This window comes from Chiroxiphia lanceolata, chromosome 13, assembly GCF_009829145.1.
Source record: "Chiroxiphia lanceolata isolate bChiLan1 chromosome 13, bChiLan1.pri, whole genome shotgun sequence".
NCBI classification, from domain to species: domain Eukaryota; kingdom Metazoa; phylum Chordata; class Aves; order Passeriformes; family Pipridae; genus Chiroxiphia; species Chiroxiphia lanceolata.
Genome location: NC_045649.1, coordinates 19,056,924 through 19,078,129, shown reverse-complemented (window position 1 = coordinate 19,078,129; position 21,206 = coordinate 19,056,924). Strand labels below are relative to the sequence as shown.

The window sequence follows — 21,206 nt, the reverse complement described above, 5'->3', positions numbered from 1 at the left end:
ATTGCTGTGATCTTAATTCTTTGGGCTGTAATGAAAGTGAAAGGAGTTGAACTACATCAAAATGTGAGTATTCTGTATGTTACATGTCTTCAAGAATCTGTTCAAGGCAGACTTTCTCTTAATTTCTGAAAGGGGAACTGCAGCAAAGTAATTAGTATGTGTTTGTCAAAACCACTCTTGTTTTGGTGGGTAATATTTTGGCCATTTCTTTAGAAAAGCAGAGTAAAAAGATTTTTCCTTGAGGATTCATTAAGCTTCTTTTCCTCCAAACCATGGTCTTTTCTGAAACAGTGAGAAGCTGTTAATTGCCTTAAGGTATGGGCCTTCACAATGTGGGTTAGAGTTTCTAGGACCAAAGGAGAAGTATTTTGCTGAGCTGCTGGGTCTGGACTTATTGCAGTCTCCAGTAAAACAGAGGTTTCAATGAATTGTATAAATGAGTTCCAGACAGATGTTACTGTGGAACTGGAAAAATGGTCAAGCTGCTTAAAAAGAAATGAAATATAGTCAGTGAAGAGGTTGGATTTAAAAGCAGGTGGTATATATTTCTTTGAATTCATTGCCAGAGAAACCTGTATATTTTAGACAAGCCTAAAACTGTTTTCAAGTGTGAGCCATTCAACAATCATGTGCAGTGGTTACAGTAAAAACTCATGTTATCTTTTGCAAACTTGGAACGATTAAATAACTAAAGGTAGCTACTTTCTGTATTTTAAGCAAAGTAGCAACACACATATGTAATAAATACAGTTATTGAAGCTTGTTTGCTTTTTTGTTTTTTCTCTTGTTCTGTATCAGTCCAGGAAAGCTAATGAATGGTTTTATTACAACCTGAGGTTGTAACTAGTGATACTCTAGAAATATTATAAAATGCACCTGAGTTATAGAGTTCTCCTGTATTAACTACAAAATAAACTACTGGTTATGTATTTGATATATTTATAAGTGTATATTTTGTGAGTATATACACAAATTCATACAGCTGACATATTTACTTATATGTGTACTTTTTATATGTGCCTATGCTTTACATGTATAGTTTTATATATACACATTCTACTAAGTTAAATTGTACCATCAGAATTGGTTTTGGAATTAAGTATTTAATATTTTCTTATTACAAGGGCTGACAAATGTTACAATAGTTTGTAAGATTACTGTTGTTTTTGTTTTCTTTTAATTTTAAAAAAGAAATCACTCTGTAAATGTTAGCAAAAGAATGGAATCCCAAAAGATACTTGGGTGTATTTGGGGTCTTCTTGTGTCTGAAACTGTGCATCCCAGGGGAACTCCCTGAGTGTTGAGTGGGATGTTACTTGTATGAATTGGCTCTTGACAGAAGGATCTTAGAAAGGAGTTGAGGGACTTCAGCTCCAAAAGTTCTGCTTGATATGGCAGCCTGTTTAGCTAGAGATATATGTGTATATATTAGCTGGGCAAGAAACAACCAACCAACTGAACTGAGTTGTTGATGCCTTTTTTTTGTCCTTCCCCCGAAGGATGCAAAGATCGATCCAGAAGAATTTACAGGCCGCCTTCAAACGGAACTCAAATCATCTCCTCAGCCATACCTTGTCCCTTTCCTTAAGGTAATGTGGATATTGTTTGGAGAAATCTATGTCAATGCAAATTTCTATACACTGAGTCTTAGAATATCCTTTTTAAGTGGTGTTAGCTAGTCCTACCTAGAGCAGGACTACTCCCTTTTTACTTCGTGCTGCCCACTTCTGCCAAAATGCTCTTGGCTGGCAGTCCCTTGCAGGCTTCCCCTCAGTTGTTCCAGCCAGGTGCTGCTCCCTGGCAGGCTGGGAGAACAGTGAGAACCAGGGATTTCCTACAGGAGGGAAGACCTCGTGTTTGGGGCCTTGGCTTAGGTTTAAGAACAATGTGTTTGTCATCCAGAGCTGACCTGGAGTTCATGGCTCGAGCAGCTCTGACCTAGAACGTTGCAGTAATTAGATTTATATAAAAAAACCAGTTACTCTCTAGTTTGGAAATCACCCATTGACTATTCTGTAGTCATCCTTTACTTTTATAAAAAGTACACTAGTAGGTTAATTTTTGGGAAGAAGTACAGCATTCACATTTGGAGGAGTCACAAGTTATTTCTATAAAATGCTTCAAGTAATTTAATAAGCTTTTCCATATTGTTTTTGTTATCTATGTTTGGGTCATTGTTAACGTGCAATCTGTATGCAACAATGATTATGAAAAACTAAAATGGATAATGGTGTTGAAATAATTGATTGGATGATCCTGCTTGTAATCTGGAGCTAATCAGTCGTATACTTTCTGATGTGATACTAAGTGGATTCATTGTTGGGTCCTAAGTTAGTATACAAGGGGATAAATTTAACTTTTAATTGGTTCTATACATTAGCTACAATAACTGCAAGATTATATTCAAACATACAAAGCATGTTTAATTATGTCCCAACAAAACCACAAATACAATTTTTAAAGCATTTTTCATCTAGTTCAAAACTCCTTTGTTTAGGGCAGATTTCTTCTTTTCTCCTGCAACTTTTCTTCAGAACTTTCTCCCTCTGCTTCTGTGTTTTCAAGTTATCATTAACCCTTTTTTGTGCCTTTTCCTGCAGTCACTGCAGTCACTTCTGGCATCACGATAAGTTTTGACTTGTTTCCTTTCTTTGAAGTCCTTTCTTGGCAACAGGCATTAAGTTTTTAAATAAATATTATAACTTTAGAAAGAACTGTAGCTTGGGCTAAACACTGTTGCATTCTACAGCTGCCTGGGGGAGCACTTCAAAAGAACACTACTGCCACTTAAAAAGTAAAAAGTCTGTTCATGAAGGTACAGTACAGCCTTTTAGAACTGTATTTTTTCGTTGAAGTGGTTTGAACATGAAGGATACAATAGTACACTTTTCTAATCCAGTCAGAGTACCCTAGATCTGCAATAATACAGTCAAAAGCTCTTGCTGCAGGGCATCAACAGTTAAGTCATCTCGTTCTAGGTACTGGAGGCATGTCAGGAGAAGGAAAGTGCAGCTTGCTTCTTCTAACATGCAGTGGGAATAGGGTTCTTCCTACAGTTCAGCCTTTTCTAGTTCCAATTTTGCCCTTCCAAAGGCCTAAGCTACAATTTCTGGATAGTCTGGAGAAGGAGAATGTTATATTTTACGGCTGCAGTGGAATTCAGGGCACATGAAAGTCTACAGGATTGCAAAATCCAAATTGTGAGCTTATTAAAAATGTAAACTGAACTTTCTCTCCTGCAAAATATGTTCAATCTTATTTCTGTTTGATGAATGGGCCAATAGTAATAACTGGAAAAAAAGTTACATCTTTTAATTGTGTTTATAGCAAAATTTCAAAATATTTTTTGCCAACCTGCTAAGTTTGCTATTTCATAAACTTTCTTCTGTTTCTAGAAAAGTCTACCTGCCTTGAGACAATCTTTACTGAATAGTCAGCATTTGGTTTTGCAAGGACAGCCGTCTCAGCAGCCACTTCAACAAAGCAAGCTCTCACAAGTGATACCTCAGTCTGCCTCGGGAAGCATTTCCTCTGTTGTCACCACACAGACAATAGGAATAAGGCAACCAAACAACATTTGCACAGTCTCTGTATCAAATACAGTGCAGCCTCCTCAGGTTAAGGTGGTACAGTCAAATCAGAGTTCTCAACTGGTAGGTACTGTAGTATAAAAGAGAATTTCTTAGTGAACTGTATAGCAGTTTTCAGTGTTATTTTTATTGCAGCTTGTTTGGGAAAATACTTTTCTGTTTGTACCATATTCTGTCATACATAATAGTACCTCATTTTGTGTCATTTCACATGTGTGTTCAACCATTAGTAAACATTATTAACAGTTTAAATGTAGGGAAGTGCACTCTTGGCCTTCTTGTCTGCAATCCAGTGATCGTTGTATGAGCACAGTGGAATTTGAGGGAATTACAAATGTAGAACAGAAAGCTTCTCAAGACTTACTAAACATTATCCTCTTGTGTGTCATTAGATATGCTGCTTTGCCTAGATTAGTCTGCATTAAAATTAACTCTCTCATTTTAAACTCTTCTTCACATTGTTATAAAATCTTGTAGAAGAATAGCTGTACCAGGATGTTCTGTTTAGAAATAATGCCATTCTTTGTTACTGACTGAAATGTATCTTTGTTGTGCATAGTGTACATAGTATTATGTATTTAGATTAATTAATTTCAAAGACACTGTCAGTAAGGCAACTGAATTCATATAGGAACTTGTGTGTGTGTTTACAGCTTTAATTAAAATATGTTAAGGATCTTTACAAGGCCTTCAGTTTACACAGGTGTTATCATCCTTCAAGCAAAGATGTGAGAGTTTCTTTGTCTGTGGTTTCTGTGTTTGTATGAATAAAGGACTTGACTGAGGTTTCAAAACCAAATTGGCAGGTTCCAGAAGGTGTATCAAGTTGGTAAAAATTTATATTATCAAGGTTGAGAAATGCATATATGATTATGTAAAACCTTCCAGTGATCTATCCTTGAGTCTATATACTTTATAACGGATATAAATAATTTGTAGGGTGTGGGAGAGAGAATGGTTCTTTTGCTTTAATTTAAAAGTAGCAGTGCACAGTCTGAAAATGTCTGAGCCATCCGAGCCATATCTTGAACCTTACAAATACTTTCTAGTGGTTAAATTTCTAACTTTAAAATGAAATTGATATAGTTTTATAGTCCTTTAGTGAGCATAGTTTTCATGGATGCTGAGATTTCTGACTCTGCCTGTTGCAATGCACACGAGAGGTGGGTGTTTCTCACCCTACCTCACTGCTCTCTGTTCAGCCACTTGCATTCTTTCTTGTTTTAATATGGGTTTTTCCCAGCCATTCTGGATTGTTGGATTGATTAGAAAAGTGTTCCTCACACTTTTTGTGGCATCTTTTTGATTTGGCCATATTTCATAAGACTGAATGGACAAGAGCTTTGGTGCTTCAAAGTAGAGGGGGAGGAACTGGTGGTAATTACAGTGGGTGTAAAAATTACTCCCTGTCCAGGGAAAGCAAATTTCTGACAGCAGCTGACAGATTGCTGGCAAGTATAAACAGCCATGGCCAGTAAGTCTGGCTTTATGCCACAATCTTAAGACTAAGGTAACATGGCTTTTTCCAGTGTTGTGCAACCCACCTAAACACTCCTGTGCCCATCTGGCAGTTGCACCCCACCTTTTGAGAAGCACTGGTGTACAACAAACATGTGTAAGGCCACAGGAATTCTTACTCTTAGGATTGTAGTTCTTGTGGAATATTTTGTGAATGGAAGAAAGCTGTGTTTCTGGGAGGGACACCGTCTGTCTCGTGTCAGTGGGTGCTCAAAGCAAGCAGTTGTGTTAACCTGAGTAGAGAAGAACAGTGTCAGCTTATTCAACATACCTGTGTCACAGGAGGGAACTCAAAAGTGCTCAAGTAACACATTGTGGAGATTGATCTGAGGGGCAAAACAGACTGCTTTTGTGTCTGTAAGGAGGTCACAGGTCTAGGGCTGAATTTTCATTTACTGGGTACATGAAATGACTGCTACATTTTATAAAGGTCACAAACCACGCGGAGCAAAACTATGCTTGCTGTTCCTCTTCTAGAAAATACTTAGAGATAGGACATTAAAAATTGTAATTTAATGGCTTTAGTGTAAAACTGTCTTTTCATATTTGCTTTAAATTTATCAGTCATTAATTAATAGAACCAAACATTACATTAACCAGGCACTTAATGACCCTCATAGTAGTTCTATACAGACAAAAGCAGCATTAAAGAGTGAGAGTTACTGCATCAAAAAATCTTAGATAGCACAACAACCAACTCAGGTGCTCAGCAGAGAACCCAGCAGCAGCTCCATATCACAGTAGGGGTTGTTCCTAGGTAGTGATTCTTTGTAGTGCCAGTGCTCCCAGTGCTCCCAGCCCTGAGTGCTCCCCGAAATCAGAGCAGAGCCCAGAGCTCCTGCCCATCTTGTCCGGAAGAGGAGGATTGCAGCTGCCTTGCCTGGGGGTGGCCAGCACTGATGGAGGAAACTGGCTGAGCTCCAGATTTTCCAAGCCTGAAGCTCACTGGAGAGAGTTCCAGCTGGCTTTGCAAACTGTCCAGCTGCAGAAGGGCAAGCCTGTTTTAGAATAGAGATCTTTTCATACCAGCCAGTTTACAGTAGTCTAGTTTCCTTTAAAACGTGGAGAATCTGTTAGCTGTTCCTTTCTTTTGACATTTCTGTTTCACAAAGGGGTCAGATGAGGTGAGACTTCCTCCAGTGGTATTGAGGTATCTTGCTGCATGGAAATTCTGTGTACACTGTCAGCATGCAGCATAGCTTGCACAAAGGCTTTGAAAAGTGAAGTGTTAGTGCAGATGGAAGACAAGGCTATTTTTTATTCATTTTGTAAAGTATTGGAATCATGTTCTAAACTACAAAAAAGCAATGCTTTTAAGAGCTAGATAGTGCTACTTCTAGATAGAGAAAAGGGGAATAATCTTAGGCTAATATTTTATTGATTAGACACTAATGAGATAAGCCAGCAATCAATTTTTTTAATTGTTCTAAGTGCAATGTTCAGAGTTGGTTTAAATTGCCACTCTTAGGGTCCATGTGCTCTACGTTTCCTGTCTTGTTCTGGGTGTTACAGCAGGTACAATTTGCAGGAATGAGAGAGATGCTGTTTATGAAATGTTTTGAAGTTGTAAGTGGATTGGTGGGTAATGGAGATGGATTAGCACTTTACATGTTGTGTTGACACTGACTGCATCATGGGGAGAATACTCCTGGATGTTAAAGCCAATTACTAAATGTGAGTGATAAGGAAAACCAGTAAGAAAATCAGTGATCCATCTTAATTAAAACAAGTTTAATTATCTGCCAAGCTGTATAAAGACTCGTGCAGGTCTAGGATTAGGAAGGATGTCTAGAAATACATCTGGACTGTTACTGCTGCAGCAAATTGGGCACAGTGTCCAGAGGGGAGACCCTGCCATCTTCTGAGCTCCTTTAGAACAGGATTTGCTCAAACATTTACTAACACTTTCCTAGGGACTTTCATAGTGGTTGGAGTCTCCCAAAAGGTGAGATGGAGCAATGGAATTTGGAAACAAGATACAGCAGCAGAATAAACATTTCGTTGTATGGGGATGTTCTGCTTTGCTTTTTAATTCTCTGCAGAAGCTTTTCCTGGCATCAGTTTTCTGTTCATGAATGGCTGTAATGTGTCCACATTTTAGTGATTCATAGGAAATCATTTTCTCTTTGTCCTATGTGCAAGGCAGCTTAGAAATGTAAGAGTAATAGATGGCTGTTTGGATAAATGGAGTAGTTTCTATTAATGAACTAATAAAGATCTAGTCACTGACTTGGAATTTGGTGTACAATAAAATCTAAATAAAAATGCCTGTTGAGCAGCAGACGTCTGGGATCCATTAACAGGAACAAAGCCTATACTTGACAAATTGTGTGCCTGTTTGAAATACAGCCCAGTAGTTTTCTGAGTTGTTGTCATGCACTTTACTGTCAGAATTTTGTGGGCTATACCTTAATAAAAGGAGAATATTGTCACTGGTTGCTGTTTGGAACCAGTAACAAAAGAGTAGGATTAAAAGCAAAGACTAAAAAAAAAGCTTGAGAGAATTAAACACATCTCACTTGGTCAAACACTGACTAAGAGGAAGAATAAAAGGCCATTATTTGGAGCATACCAAGACAGTATAAAAATGAACAACAACATATAATTAAATGAAGTAGGATTTAAGTAGGATATAAGGCAAAATATCCTTAGAGTAAGACAGAATATTAGATGGTAGATCAGGCTCCCAAAGACAGTGACGAAAAAGCCATAATTGAAAACATTCAAAAATAGACTATTTGACAAACTGTAGGAAGAACTGTATATGAAATTGGGGAGCAGGTGGGACAAGTGATCTGGTGGCTTCTGTTTTATTTTTCTTCATTGTTTTGTTGAAAACATATACCCAATGGAACAGTACTGTTGTCATATTAACATTAAAATTTACGTACTGAGTTTTTAAAAAGTCAGTCTTTTTTATTTGGGAGGAAAAATAACTGCTTATGCAGATTTTGAGGCACTGTTGAAAAATTGTAGCTGCTACTGATACAGCACTGTGAACAATGGTAAATATGAATTCTAGGCCCATAAAAGCATGAACATTGTAAGTTAATGCTGCCAGATTACATGATAGCTGAGGTTTGATATGACATTTATCTTCAGGAGTGAGTAGACTGATAAATCACAAGTGGCATAGCCACAAGTGAGTTAGCAAGTGTTTACTCATGAGTGAAGATAAATGTCATATCAGACCACAGCCATTCTGAATTTTATATGTTTACAAGTGTCTCGTTTCTTCCTTTCACAATGTTGTTTTTTTAACTTAATTGAGAGGAAAAGAAATGCTTGGTAAAGGATATATTTTTCAAATTTATTTTTATTTTCCATTCTTCGCAGAAGCTTCTGTTTCCTCTGCTTTTGTCTTTATTGTGGTATTTGATAGGTTTAAGCTTTTGGATCAGATGTTTTTATTGCCAAGTATGATTTTATGTGAATTGAGTCAGGCTGGGTTTGCAGCTGTTGTCAGGTAAAAGGGAGGCATATTGTTGGGACCTTGTGCACTGGGAGAGGAGATTGGCAAAATCCGTGTCCTCAGAAACTTCAGCAATGAGTTCTAATCTAATTGTCATAAAGGACTTTTCCCTTCAATGGTTTGTAGGTAGTGGCTTTCATTTTATTTTGTATTTCTTGCATGAGAAAGAGAACAGAAGTTATCAGTGTTTCTGCTTCTGTACGTTCTGTGTGCTTTGGCTGGATTCTTTCTCAGTCTGTATTTGTTGGTTATTTGTGTTGTTAATTATTGGTCTGTGTTCGTGTCTGTAATTTGTTCTCTGTGCTGCAATAACTGACACAGTAGAAGATTCACACCTGTCATGGAATGATCTTCACCTTCTGGCTTGAGATTAGGGCCAGAGAGCACCATTACTTTAGTCTCATATAGTTATTGAATCGACGATTTTTGAAGAAGACCTTTAAGAAAACTGTGTATTTCAACTGTCCCCTCTTTGTTATTCTGCTTATCAATAGTGTGACTGTTCAATATCCTTTTTTTTGTCTTTGTGGGTCTGCTTGCTTTGTGGAGAGCACCTTTTACAAACATCCCTTTTTTTCATCTGTGAGAATAAGTTCAGCTTTAGAGAAGGACAGGGTAGGAGTCTGAAGCGTTCAGGAGATGAGAGAAGGAACTGCTCTGGAGGAGCAGACAAAGGGTGAATCAAAGTGTGACTAGTGGAGTGGAAAGATGGCAAGGGGAGATGTGCAGAGATGACATAAAACCAGAGGAAGAATACTTTCTATTGTGAGAAATGTACATCTTATTTTGCAGAAAAATGTTATTTTATAGAAGAAAAATTGAGGTGACTGTTCATGTATTGCACTTGGAGAACAATGCCACAACTCTCCTGCTTTGGTGTGTTTCTTGAAGAGCTCCAAAGTGCAGCAGCCTAGGAGATGATTCTTCAGATTTTGACTGATAAGCTGGTGTATGACAGTACTTGCTGTCTCAACACTCTCTTGATCATAATTTTGTTTGGTAATTTTGCTATTTTCCAAACTCATTATCAAATCCAGGCAATGACTAAATCACATTCTGTCTTTTCTATTTTCAGTGCCTTTGTTGTTCTTGTTCTGTTGTGCTTGCTGTCCTCAGTGGTGTAAATGCTTCCCTTTTTAATGGAGTGGGAATGCTGAACAGTTTCTGTAAACTTTGATGACTTTTATATCCTGTCTTTTTACCTTTTCTGACTCAGCACTTTTATTAAATCATTGATGATGTGATTATAGACTAGTGGTAAAAGGTTGGAAAGGACTTCTGGAGGTGTCTCATCCAGCCTCCTGCTTACAGGTTAGGATGTCTCCTGGGTGACCAGTCATGTTTTGAGTGTCTTCAAGAAGAAATTACACAATCTCTCCAGGCAACCTGGTCCAGAGCTTGCCCACCCTCATGGTGATTTTTTTTTCTTCTATTAAGTTGGAATTTCCTGTATTCTACCTTATGTCCTTTGTGTTACATCCTTCTGCTCTGCACATCTGAGAGAGTCTGGCTCTGTCTTCTCTTCCCATAGGTAGTTGCAAACAGCAGTAAGATCTCCCCTTTTTTGAAGGCAGAAGTAATGTCTGATAACCTCAGTGTACTGAAACATCCACTTCTGTGTCTGCTCTATCAGTCTGGGTCAGTAAATTGGTGCTTACAAACTGATCATTTGGGATTCAGCATATGGATGGATCACATGAGATGGGATACACTCCTTGTCTGAATTTTTAGGCTGTGAGAAATATGAAATAATTTGATTAAGCTAATCATCTCCCAGCCTAGCTTGGCAATACACTTGTTCATTGTCTACAACTTGCAGGCCAAATTAAGGACATAATAGTAATGTTTATGATTTTGGGAAAATAGGCAAGAGGATTAGAACAGTCTGAATTATCTTAACAGATGAAGCATAATTTGGATTGTTTATAAATTTTGATGCAGGATCAGTTTGTTCTGATTCATCAGTTTTTACAATGTCCCTTGTTTGCCTGCAAAGGAGGTTCCACATTCTGTTTCAGAAACAAATTGCTAATGTTAATTCCTTAATGACTTCCAGAACTGAAAATTGTGTCTGTGCTGAAATGTATCTCAAAACTCCAGCATAGAAGCTGGGATTTAAGTTAGTGTGAAATGCTGCTCTGAGGTCTGATGCAGCTGTTCCTTTGAGAGAGTATGTGATTGCTGATTGGTTTCTGTATGGAATTGATGATGTTGATTTTGGTCTCTGCCCTTTGGAAAGCTCATTTCTCAATTTTCTACACTTTCAGCACTTGTACATACGTTGAAGTCCTAGTGCAGTACTTGCTACAGGACACTTTTTTGAATGTATTTGATAGTAAAGAAAACATTGCCATTATTTATGTCTTCTTAAATGGTTGAATACTGTCCTGTCTTTAATGGTGTTAGTGGCTCATTTTTTAGGGAATTCACATGAAAATATTAATCAGGTGAAACAGAATTTGGTTCTGAACTGTAGAAGTACTTTGCTTCACAGGGAGAATAAAAAACTCTGATCCCAGAAGATTGCTGTAATACCAGGTAGTAACTCTGTCCACAGGTCACACACATCTCCTTTCTGGCCTGGTAAGGCACAGTGGCTTCTCTTCACTATGCTCTGAAAACTCATCCAATAAATTATGGTAAAAGTGGCAACATTCTCCTTCTTTTTTATACCAATGTAGGGTTTTTTTTTCCCATGGACTCTTCTGTCTCTTTTCTAAAAATACACTTGTACATGTTTCCTGTGCATCAAAATGCAGTTACATTTGACTTTCCCCCTCATTTTCACTTACCAGCTCTGTGTCTTTCCTGGTTTGAAGCATGGTAGCTGATTTGTTCTTTCCTCTCTGAGTGGGACTGTTCATTCATTGCCTGTCTTGACTGAGTCAGTTTACAGCCATTTGCTCCATCTCTGTGCTCCCTACAAATGCTCCATTTTCCTTCAGTGTCCATAGTTAAAGCTGAATCCTTAATCTTTTTTCCCTTTTCTCTTTCTGCAAGGTGACTGTTGCTAATTCTTCTACATCCACAGGTTCATTACAACTTTGCAACTTCTACTATTTTAGGATGTGCAAAATGCGGTTTCATAACTTCAGAATGGCCCTGCTTGTTTTTTCTCCAGAATACATTGCAGGTCCCTCATCCCTCTGTTCTTGTTTGGAGTTTTCACCTCTCTCCCTTCCAGTTTGGGAACCCTGGTTCCAGCTGATGGAACAACTTCCTCTTTGCTCTGTAACCTCTTCATTCTCTACTTTTGCATCTCATTTGAAAATGCTGTTTCTCCTTTCCTTTTCTCCAGAGGTTACTTTGAAGTCAGAGATGTGGCCAGTCGTTTAAACAATCTGGTTTTAGATACACTTTGTAGGGATAATGCTGAATGGAATTGCAGTGGCTCCCATTCACTTCACACAGTGCTGTGCAGTGTGGTGCTGAATTCCAGGAGGGAATGGAGCTGAACTGGGATTGAGGAGCCCCAGACACAGGGTGCAGTGGGAGGATGATAGTTGTGACTGTGGCTCCTGAAGTTGTAATTCCCAAGTTGTGGTTATAATCTTATTCGTAGCTATTTGCCTGTGTTTCATGTTCAAAGTTGATTTATGGATTTTTTTACAGCTCTGCAGCATTCACACATCTTTTTGAATCTTCTGTTCATTGCATCTGTGCTACCTGGTCCCTGATCATGTGAATGTACATTTTGCTGTTGCTTAGACATGACCCTTGCAGGTGTTTTCCTTTTTATTTGATTTGTTTATGGGTCAGATTTTAACTTTCTAACCCAGTTTCAGTTTTTGGGGAAGGACTTCAAAACTTGAATGAGTAATAAGAGAAACCTTGATATTATCCAATTAATATTTAAAAGATTAATAGTATATGATCAGCAGAAAACTTGGTTGTCTTTCTTGAGTATACCTGACTTTGAAGCCCATAATATTTTTGAATTTATTTTTAGTATATGTTTTCTTTAAAAAGTGTAGCTATATAGTGCAAGGCCTAATGTTTGTAGGTGGATACCACTAAAATTAATGCAGCGTTTTCTTCTACAAAATTGCTTTTCTTCCTTGTAAAACTTCTGAAGACAAAAGTCTAAACTTTAATATTAACCTTATGACTTTGAAATATATTTTTGATGAAGGTTGTGACATATGACATTTGTGTCGGATATTATTTGATTTTTTTTAATTTTTTTTTAAAGCATAATGGCAAAATAGGTATATACACACACACACAACCACATGCATTACATGAATATGACTTTTGTCACCAGCTGGTTGTGCTTTTAGAGATCCACATGCTTGTATTGGTAATTACAGGTATTAGTGTATTTACGTTGTGTGTGTTTGTGTATAAAGAGTATAATATAAGTATACTTTTCTTTAATAATAGCAGATTATCCAGTCAACATCTGCTCAAACTGTGAAACGAACCCCTGCTTGCCAGACTACCCAGATTAGGATGCCAGTGGTAATAACTCAGACCATTAGACCACAAGGTATGGGCTTAAATGTTTTAGTGAGATTGTTACCTTTGTATGAATTTCGTTGTCATTACAAACGAGTGGCATGGAAAAACGTGCAGTGTTGACCTTGGCAACATTGTTGACATTGATTTTTTACCTCCTGCTGCCTGAAGAGTGCGTGTCTCCATGTGCAGTTTCAAGGTGTTTCAGACCAACACAGTGAAATGTTTTGAAACAACCGTAGGACTAAACTCTCACATGTTTAGCTCCTTACTCAGCAGTTTTTAATGGAAAGTTCTGAAAAAGGTCAGGAGCCTGGCTCTTGCTGTCCTAAGCTGTAACTCTGGGCCAAGAAAGAAATTCTTCATTTTTCCTGCCTCAACTTAATCATCCTACTTCTAATTTTTACTCCTGAAGCAGAACATGATAGTCACTGTCTCTGCAGCTACTGAGATCAAGGGAGGAGTCCTAGAGAAATTTCTCAGGCCTCATGGTTTATTTTTGACCCCTGGCAGTATATTCCCTTTTTGGTGAGGTCAGAGACTGACTTCCAGCAGCCTGACATGCCATAATTAGCCATGGCATGTGGTTTGTACACAGCTTCCTCATCTGTCTGTGCACAGGTGGATTCCTGTCTGGCTGATATATCCCACTTTTTGAAAGGATTCTCAAAGCCTCCTTGCTTTCTGATAAATATCCATTTGTTTCTTTCTACCACTAAACCTGTAGGGCTTGGTTTTTATTTTTCCTGAGTATGTGTGAGAATATCTTATTGGATGTGGGCATTTACCTGATTGAGGGTTTGTAATGGAATACAGAGCTTGTCATCTTCAGGTATTGAATCAGGAACCACACGAGTTTCAATACACATAAAAGCTATTGCTGCCTATTTACCTTCATTGCTTGGTCATTTCTGTTCTCCTTGGGAAAAACATCAAAACCATTTAATAGCAGTTGATGTTTTACTTGCTCTGTTCTCTTAGGGGTATCCAAAGGTTGAATGGACATGGAGACCAAGCTGTCACTGTAATCCTGTAGGCTGTTTTTCCAAGTTAGGAAGAAATACATTTACTCACCATAAAATGTGTATATTTGATAGCACTGATACTCATGTCCTGAGTTCATAACATGTCCATGCATCTTATAGGATGAGCTTTCACTTCTGACTAACGTGTCTGAGAGTGAAGGCAGATTCTATTTCTTTGCTTGTTCAGTCTCCAAGTTGTGAATGTCAACAGAATGCCAAGAATTTGCATGATATTGGCATCTGCCTTTTAAACAGTGGATTCAGAATATGAATTTATTCTTGATAGCCCTTGGTCAGCCAGTGCAATGCATCTTAACTGGCTGTTTGGCTTAAGGTAGACAGTGGTTTCATAAAAGCCAATTTATGCAAAGTCCTGCTTTCAGGTGAGATTATTCCAGTTTAAAAGTTTGATTAAGCCCTCCACTGTATTGATTTAATTAACACAGACAAAGCAAACAAGAATAGGCATTTAGAAAACATCCCCTTGTCAAAGCCCTGATCCTGCAGTCCATGTCTGGGGGGAGCTGTGCCCGTGTGAGCAGCTCTGAGGCGTTGCTGTGGCACTGGCAGACAGTTCATTTTGATATATTGTTAAAACCTTTCACTGTAAACACCACTATAGTGATATTTTATACTGACCTTGGTATTCCTGCAGAATGAGGTAATATACTGGAATAGGATATGGTCTAAATAAAAATTACAGCAGTATAATTTTGTGGAGTGTGACTTTTTAAAGGTATTTACACCAGAACTGAGCTGACCTCCACAGAGTGCTGCATTTTCCTTCTGGAGAGGAGTGAATCTCCAGGTGTAATGGATCTTTAATACATCCATATGGACAGATTGTAATGCTTTTTAAAAGAGTGCTCTAGATAAAATTGGCAGGCTTTAAGGACTTTTATATAAATAAAATTACTTCCACACCAGCAGAAGTGACACTGTTGTTATTGCATGAAAAATTCACACTCCTTTACTGAAGCACTTACCAGTATAATAATTAGGTGAATTGCATCTTATGGATGGAGGAATTGAGACAAATAATAAAATAATTAGGTATTCATTGCAGCCATTCAACCTGTGCTGAAATACAACTAGGAATTTATAAGCTCCTAAATTTTGGCTTATTTTTCTAGATGATGCTACTTAAAATTTGGAGCAAGGATCCAGTGGTGAAAGACTCTGTATGTCATTACCAATCCCATGAAATATCTAGGCCCACAGGTGATTTTGGTTTTCAAACTGTGCCCTGCCCCATAATGTAAATGGATGTTGTAGCCATATTTTATGTCGAACTGCTTAGTCATGCACAGCTGTGATTTATTCAAACCAGAACACTTATATGTCATCCCAAACCTTACATTTGCTTTACCAGATCCATTTGAGTAGAATTCCATATACTTGGGTTGAAAGTGAGACTTAGATCTTCCGTATCCAGGGCAGACATACTGCTTTCCTGATAACTAGGGTAGCTGCTCTGTTGCTGTACCCTTTTGAGTTTGGGGGGTGGGTTTTGACCAAAAATTATCATGTGTAGAAAACAAAGCATTGATACTGACTCCAAAGAAATAGAATATCAATTTTGAAGGAGTGCCATTGTTACCTTAATTTTGCCATTGCAGTATTTTTCATGGTTAACACGCTTTTAATCTCCTAGATACTAATTGTACAAACCAGAGATCTGCTAATTTTTATTATAGTATTATTTCTTTTCTTCCAGTTCACTTAATAGAAAACCTTTCCATTAGTTCATCTGAAACAGATAAATGAATTGTCTGGTCCATGAACTAGTGCTGTCTGTGGCATCTCATGGACCTTGAATATTCTGATGACAAAAGTATTTTTATTTCCCAGGCTTGAGCCTGAAGTCCTAAATCTGGTTTTGTATTTGCTAGCATTGATAGTCCACACTACAGTTTATTTATACAGATGGGGAACTGAACACACACTGTCAAATTAGTTTCTCTTTTAAGATCATATGTTGGAGTTGATGAAGACTTCAATATTAAAAAACAAATGTAATGCAAGACTCATTCAAAGCTAACACTTTTGTTTTGGCCAGGAAGTGTTCTTAAAAGGATTTGTTGGGATAGTTGTGTTTCAGGTTTTTATAATTCATGGAAGAAAAATCCTGTAACTCTCCTGAGGTTCATGCCCTGCCAGTTATGTGCAGTTGAGTCAGAGAGGTGTAGGAAGGGCTCTCATGTCCATCTCAAACTGTGTAACTAACATTCAGTAAAAGGGAATGATATACAAGAAAAAGGGGAGATCTTTTAAGTCAAGTAGGTATATGAGCTATTTTTACATGTCAAAACACAGGTGGGATTAAAGGAAACACAAAATAGAACCCAAGTAAATGTATTTAAGCAGTAAAGGAGGGCTTACTACAAAGTTTCGTTTGCCAATTCTTTTGACTTGCGTTCCGATACTATGTAAATAATAATAATAATAATAATAACAATAATCTGATTAATTTCTAATTAACAACGTAAATGTGTAATTATTTTTGGTTAGATTTTCCCGAATGCCAGAGAGGAATTAAGATCCCTTTTTAATTTACTCAGTGTCCACCACACTTTGGCACATTTAGGAAGCCCACTTTTACTTCTACTTCAAGACCTGTAAAGTCTAGATACAGTTACGTATTACTTTTAAATCATTGTTTTCAAGATAAGAAAGCAAAAGACAACCTTTATGGGAGGGGTTCTGTCAAATTTGGCAATAGTGTTTTTTCTTTTCCATGCAATGCAAAACATTTTAAAATTCCTGTAGTATTTTCAGCTCTGATATATACATTTTTCACTGCAATAAAGAACAATTACTGTATAAAAAATGTCAAAGGCAGACTTAGTACCCTGACTGTGACTTGAAGTATCTGTATTAAGGACATTTCAAATTCTGCTTCTTTATTCTGTAGAGATTATCCAGAAAAGGGGTTTACTGGCAATTCCAGGCACACTTATAGCCATTACAAATGTTACAGCCAGTTGTGGCCAATGGTTTTCAGTTTTGGAATCCTCACTGTTCTGTAAATATTGAACAAACTGTAATGTTAATATAAATTTTGTATTTTAAATTGTTCTCCTTCAGCATGTAATCTTTAAAAATAATAACTTCCTTTGTTTGCAATTTACAGACAGTTAAATTTAGTTCCTGGACAGAAGGTTCTTTGATGTAAATTGTCTAAGACAGCTCATAATAACATTGCTTGGTGTTTTTCAGGCACAGTAGGGAAGGCACCAACAATACAAGCCAGTAAAAGTCCTGGGGGCTTTGGTGTTCAGGTCTCTGCAAATCAGAAAAACAAGCTGAATGACCCTGGAGGTGGTTCTTTCAGGTAAAAAAAGAAAAAATAATAATAAAAAAATGCAACGGGGTGGTTGGGGGGGGATCTTAAATAGAAAATAGAATTTGGAATTGCTGTAACACCAGAGGGCAGTCTTTTACAATAATTCCTGCCTTTTCTCTCCGGGATTGGATGGCAATTTTCATACTTAATTCTATTTTAGAAAAAGGGGATCGTGACATATTTGAGGATTTTTCTCTAAAAGCACAATTTAATGTTTAGCAAAGCCTTAAATTCTGTGATTATAATAAAACTTTTGCTAAATTGATTACGTGCATGAAGCTTTAAAAGAATCCATGGTTGGTTTTATGTGTTGGATTCAGCTGTTCCTATGGAATGTGTCTTGCTGGGAAGATCCTGGTTGTGATGACAAGGCTTCCTGTCCAAAAGCTGCTGCAGCCAGGCTGCAGCTGCCCCTCCCCAGCACAGGGAAAATCCTGCCTGGCTTTGGGATGAGTTACTGTGTGTGGGGGTGGGTTGGGGAGGGGGTTATTGTGTGGGGGAGATGTTGTTCCTGGTTTTCAAGAGAAGACATTGCTGTGTCTGTTCTTCACCTGCTCACTCAGGGGGGGTTCTGTGGGACCCCAGGTGCTGCAAAGGTTCAACACTGATGCACTGAGCTGCTACACCAGTTCTTTAGGACTTCAAACTTTTATTTAAATATATATTTTGGATATTTTTACTTCTTTTTACTGAAAAACAGATCTTGTGTTTACTGCATTTTGCTTTCACTAACACCATCTTAGTTGTGTACATTTGATTTGTGTTAAAACATTTTGCTTTCATTTTAAATGACAAAATGCTCCTGGATTTTAATTTCTTCTTCTGGAATTCTTATGTTGCCCTGACATTATCAAACCACTAATTAATTTTCAGGCTTATGCTTTTACAGGTGAAGTAGAAGAGAATTTGTAGCTCCTTGAAATACCTCTGCTTTGAGGCATGTCAGTATTGCAACTAATAGTGGTAGTACTTAGTATTAATCTAGAAGCAAAATCATTCAATTTTTTATTTTTCAATGCTTTTGCCTCCCACTGAGTATTTAAATGAATTAAAATGTCTGTTGGGTTCAATTGTACTGTCTTAATAAGTATTTTTTATGTTTGTAAGCAACATGAGCATTTATTCTTCGTTAGTATAGCTTTCAATTTTACAGACACCAAAAGGGACAGCATTTTTTTAACTGGGTGTTGTAAACTGTGCCAGGATTGATTCTTGCATTCACTTAGTTTATACATAGAATATATTAGGTTAGCTGGAATTGTTAATTTTCCCTTGGGGAGAAGCAAATGCTCAAGGCACTGATTGATAAATCAATAAATCTTTAGTGAGTTTGGTAAATAAGCTGTCAAGGGTGTATGTCATTTTTCCTCTAGAGAACAAATTTTAGTCAGAATGAATGTGTTTGTTTCCTTGCATTGTTTTCTCCTTCAAAATAGTAAGACACAAAGCTGCATTTAAATAAGTCCATAAAATTTGCAAGGATTTATTAAACAGCAGCAAAGATCAAGCTTTTTCTTGATATCTTAACAAAGAATTCAGTTGTTTGCATATTTGCATTTCAACCCCTAACCTCTCCTGAGGACAAATAGATGTCTGACTATTAAGCCTAAAGGCACAGAGCTGGAAATCTGTATTAATCCTCTGAATGCTGACTAGTTTTCCTCAACATTCCCAGCATGTGTGAAGAATGTGTTTTTAGCCAGAAGGCAAACTGGCATCTAAAGCAAAGCAAGAATTTTGAAAAATAGTTGTGTTATGTATAAATTTATTTTGCCCTTAGTGTTTTATTATTGCATATGTTTCATTATTTTACATTCTGCCTTCTTTAAAATAACTTCTTTGAGCTTTTCGTTTTTGTGAGTGAAGTGTTGGTCACTAGAAACAGAAATTTTGAACTTTGTGTTTGTTTTTTTTTTTTGTTCTGGACTGTGGGAGAAACAAGATGGAATTACATAAAAGATGTAGCAATGAAGAACTTTGCAAATTATAGCTTAACCTTTAATGTCAGCACTTATTAATGAACTGTAAGACTGCTTACATGAGTTCACTGGTCATTACAGGAGCTGTTCTGTGATGCAGAGTTTTCAACCCAAGACTTCTACAATGTGAAGTTGTACTTGTGGAGTTTTATGTCAGCCTGTTTTTGTATTAAAATTTATCGTTGCTAAATTTTTCGGAGAGAACTACAGACAGTCCAGTTGGTTGCCTTTTCAACTGTGTTAATACCCAAGGATGGAAATTTGAGTTCCATCTTCAGTAATTTTTCTATTTGTTTCACAAGGAGAGATGCAGAGTTAGGTTTGTGCCTTAACAGTCCAGACAGAGGTGTCTGTAGGTGGGAGAAGCAGGAGTGCCACTGAAGTCTTGTGGGCCTGTGTTTTTGTCAACAGCTGCTGGGGACCTCATCACCTCATCTGGTGACCCCAGAGCTCCCTCTGACAAAGTCTTCCCCTGATGAAGGGGAAAGCAGCAGCCCCTTAGGTAATTCCTACCCACAGTTCAAGCAGTGGCCAGTATAAAGAACTAGTGGAAACATTTGTCCCTTGTATTGGAACAGAATAATCTCATGTGGAAGGGCCCCTGAGAGGTCAACTGGTCCAGTTTCAGGCTTGGAGCAGGTTTGGTCAGGCTGGGTACTGGTCCAGCCCTGCAGATCTCCAGGGGGGGAGTGGCACATTTGGACTGTTGTGTTATCCCAGCACTGCTGAACTGCCCTGAGACTCTGGCACTGCATGTCCAGTAGGGCAGGAATTGGGAGATCATTCCCCAGGGTGTGTGCTGATGACCTATTTGGTTTGCCAGTCAGCCAGATGCTCCTTCCTTTTCACAGCAGCCTTTCTTTGTCTGAAATGGTATTTTGAAGTTCCATCTCTTGGGGCCTGTCAGTGTTAGGTTTTGTACAGCCAACGTGAGGGGCTTTTTTTACCCTAGAGATAGTTCTGTGAAGTCTCTGGGAACATTTGAAGCTGATCTTAGTATCTGTATTTCATTCTTCTGACTGGCTACACTTTAAGGAAGAGTCTACCTGGGAATAAAAAAATTGGTTTTCAGACCTGCTTTGCCTATCCAAAATAATCTGTTGTCTAGTATTTTATTTTCATTTTTAAAAGGAAAAGTTTAATAACATAACTCGGACAAAATGCCTCAAAATGCATGATATTGCATCTAATAATGTGCAAATCAACTTGCCCTTTAAAGGAGTGATAGAAATCTAATGTAGATGTTAAATGGATAACTTCAGAGCTTTCATCTCAACATGGTATGTGACAAAACCTTACCCTATAAGTTTCTCTGTTTTTCTAAATAAATATTTCAAGCTATAAGGTGATTGTGTATTTTTTCCATATATTTCAAAATAAAGAAAAATGCTGACCATAACTGTGGTATATTCTGTCATCCCTTTTCCTTATCAGTGAGAAGATTCCACATAGACCATAAAAGAATTGTGTGACAAAGCAGTATTATGGAGAAATTTTAAATTAAAGCTTGAAAGTCAGCATAAACATTATAATTAATGTGTAAATAGGATTTATGCCATTATAAAATATATTATAATAGTGGCTGTTACAGTAATTTCAAGTCACTTATTGTTGTTGACCTCTGATTGTGTGATCCGTGGATTTGTAGCCTTTCTCAGAGTCTTGCATGTGTGTAGGGACTTTGTCCTAAATATGCAGTTTTCCTTTTAAGAGAGAGGGAAATCAATAGTATGATGTTGTCTCAGTTGCTTTTATATACTCCTCTGGCTTATTTGGGAGCAGTTCAGTATTGCAGCTTTGGGACAGCATTGGCTCAGA

The 21,206-nt window shown here is 37.6% G+C and overlaps 1 protein-coding gene across 1 annotated transcript in view; it reads left to right on the top strand.

The window, feature by feature from the left end:
• Positions 1-21,206, top strand: part of LOC116793231 (transcription initiation factor TFIID subunit 4-like) — a 145,720-nt gene that overhangs the window by 20,745 nt on the left and 103,769 nt on the right. The window contains exons 6-9 of the mRNA XM_032700919.1: positions 1,500-1,589; positions 3,396-3,653; positions 12,964-13,069; positions 17,283-17,397. Of these exons, the coding sequence (XP_032556810.1) occupies positions 1,500-1,589; positions 3,396-3,653; positions 12,964-13,069; positions 17,283-17,397 (569 nt within the window). The remainder of the gene's footprint in view (positions 1-1,499; positions 1,590-3,395; positions 3,654-12,963; positions 13,070-17,282; positions 17,398-21,206) is intronic.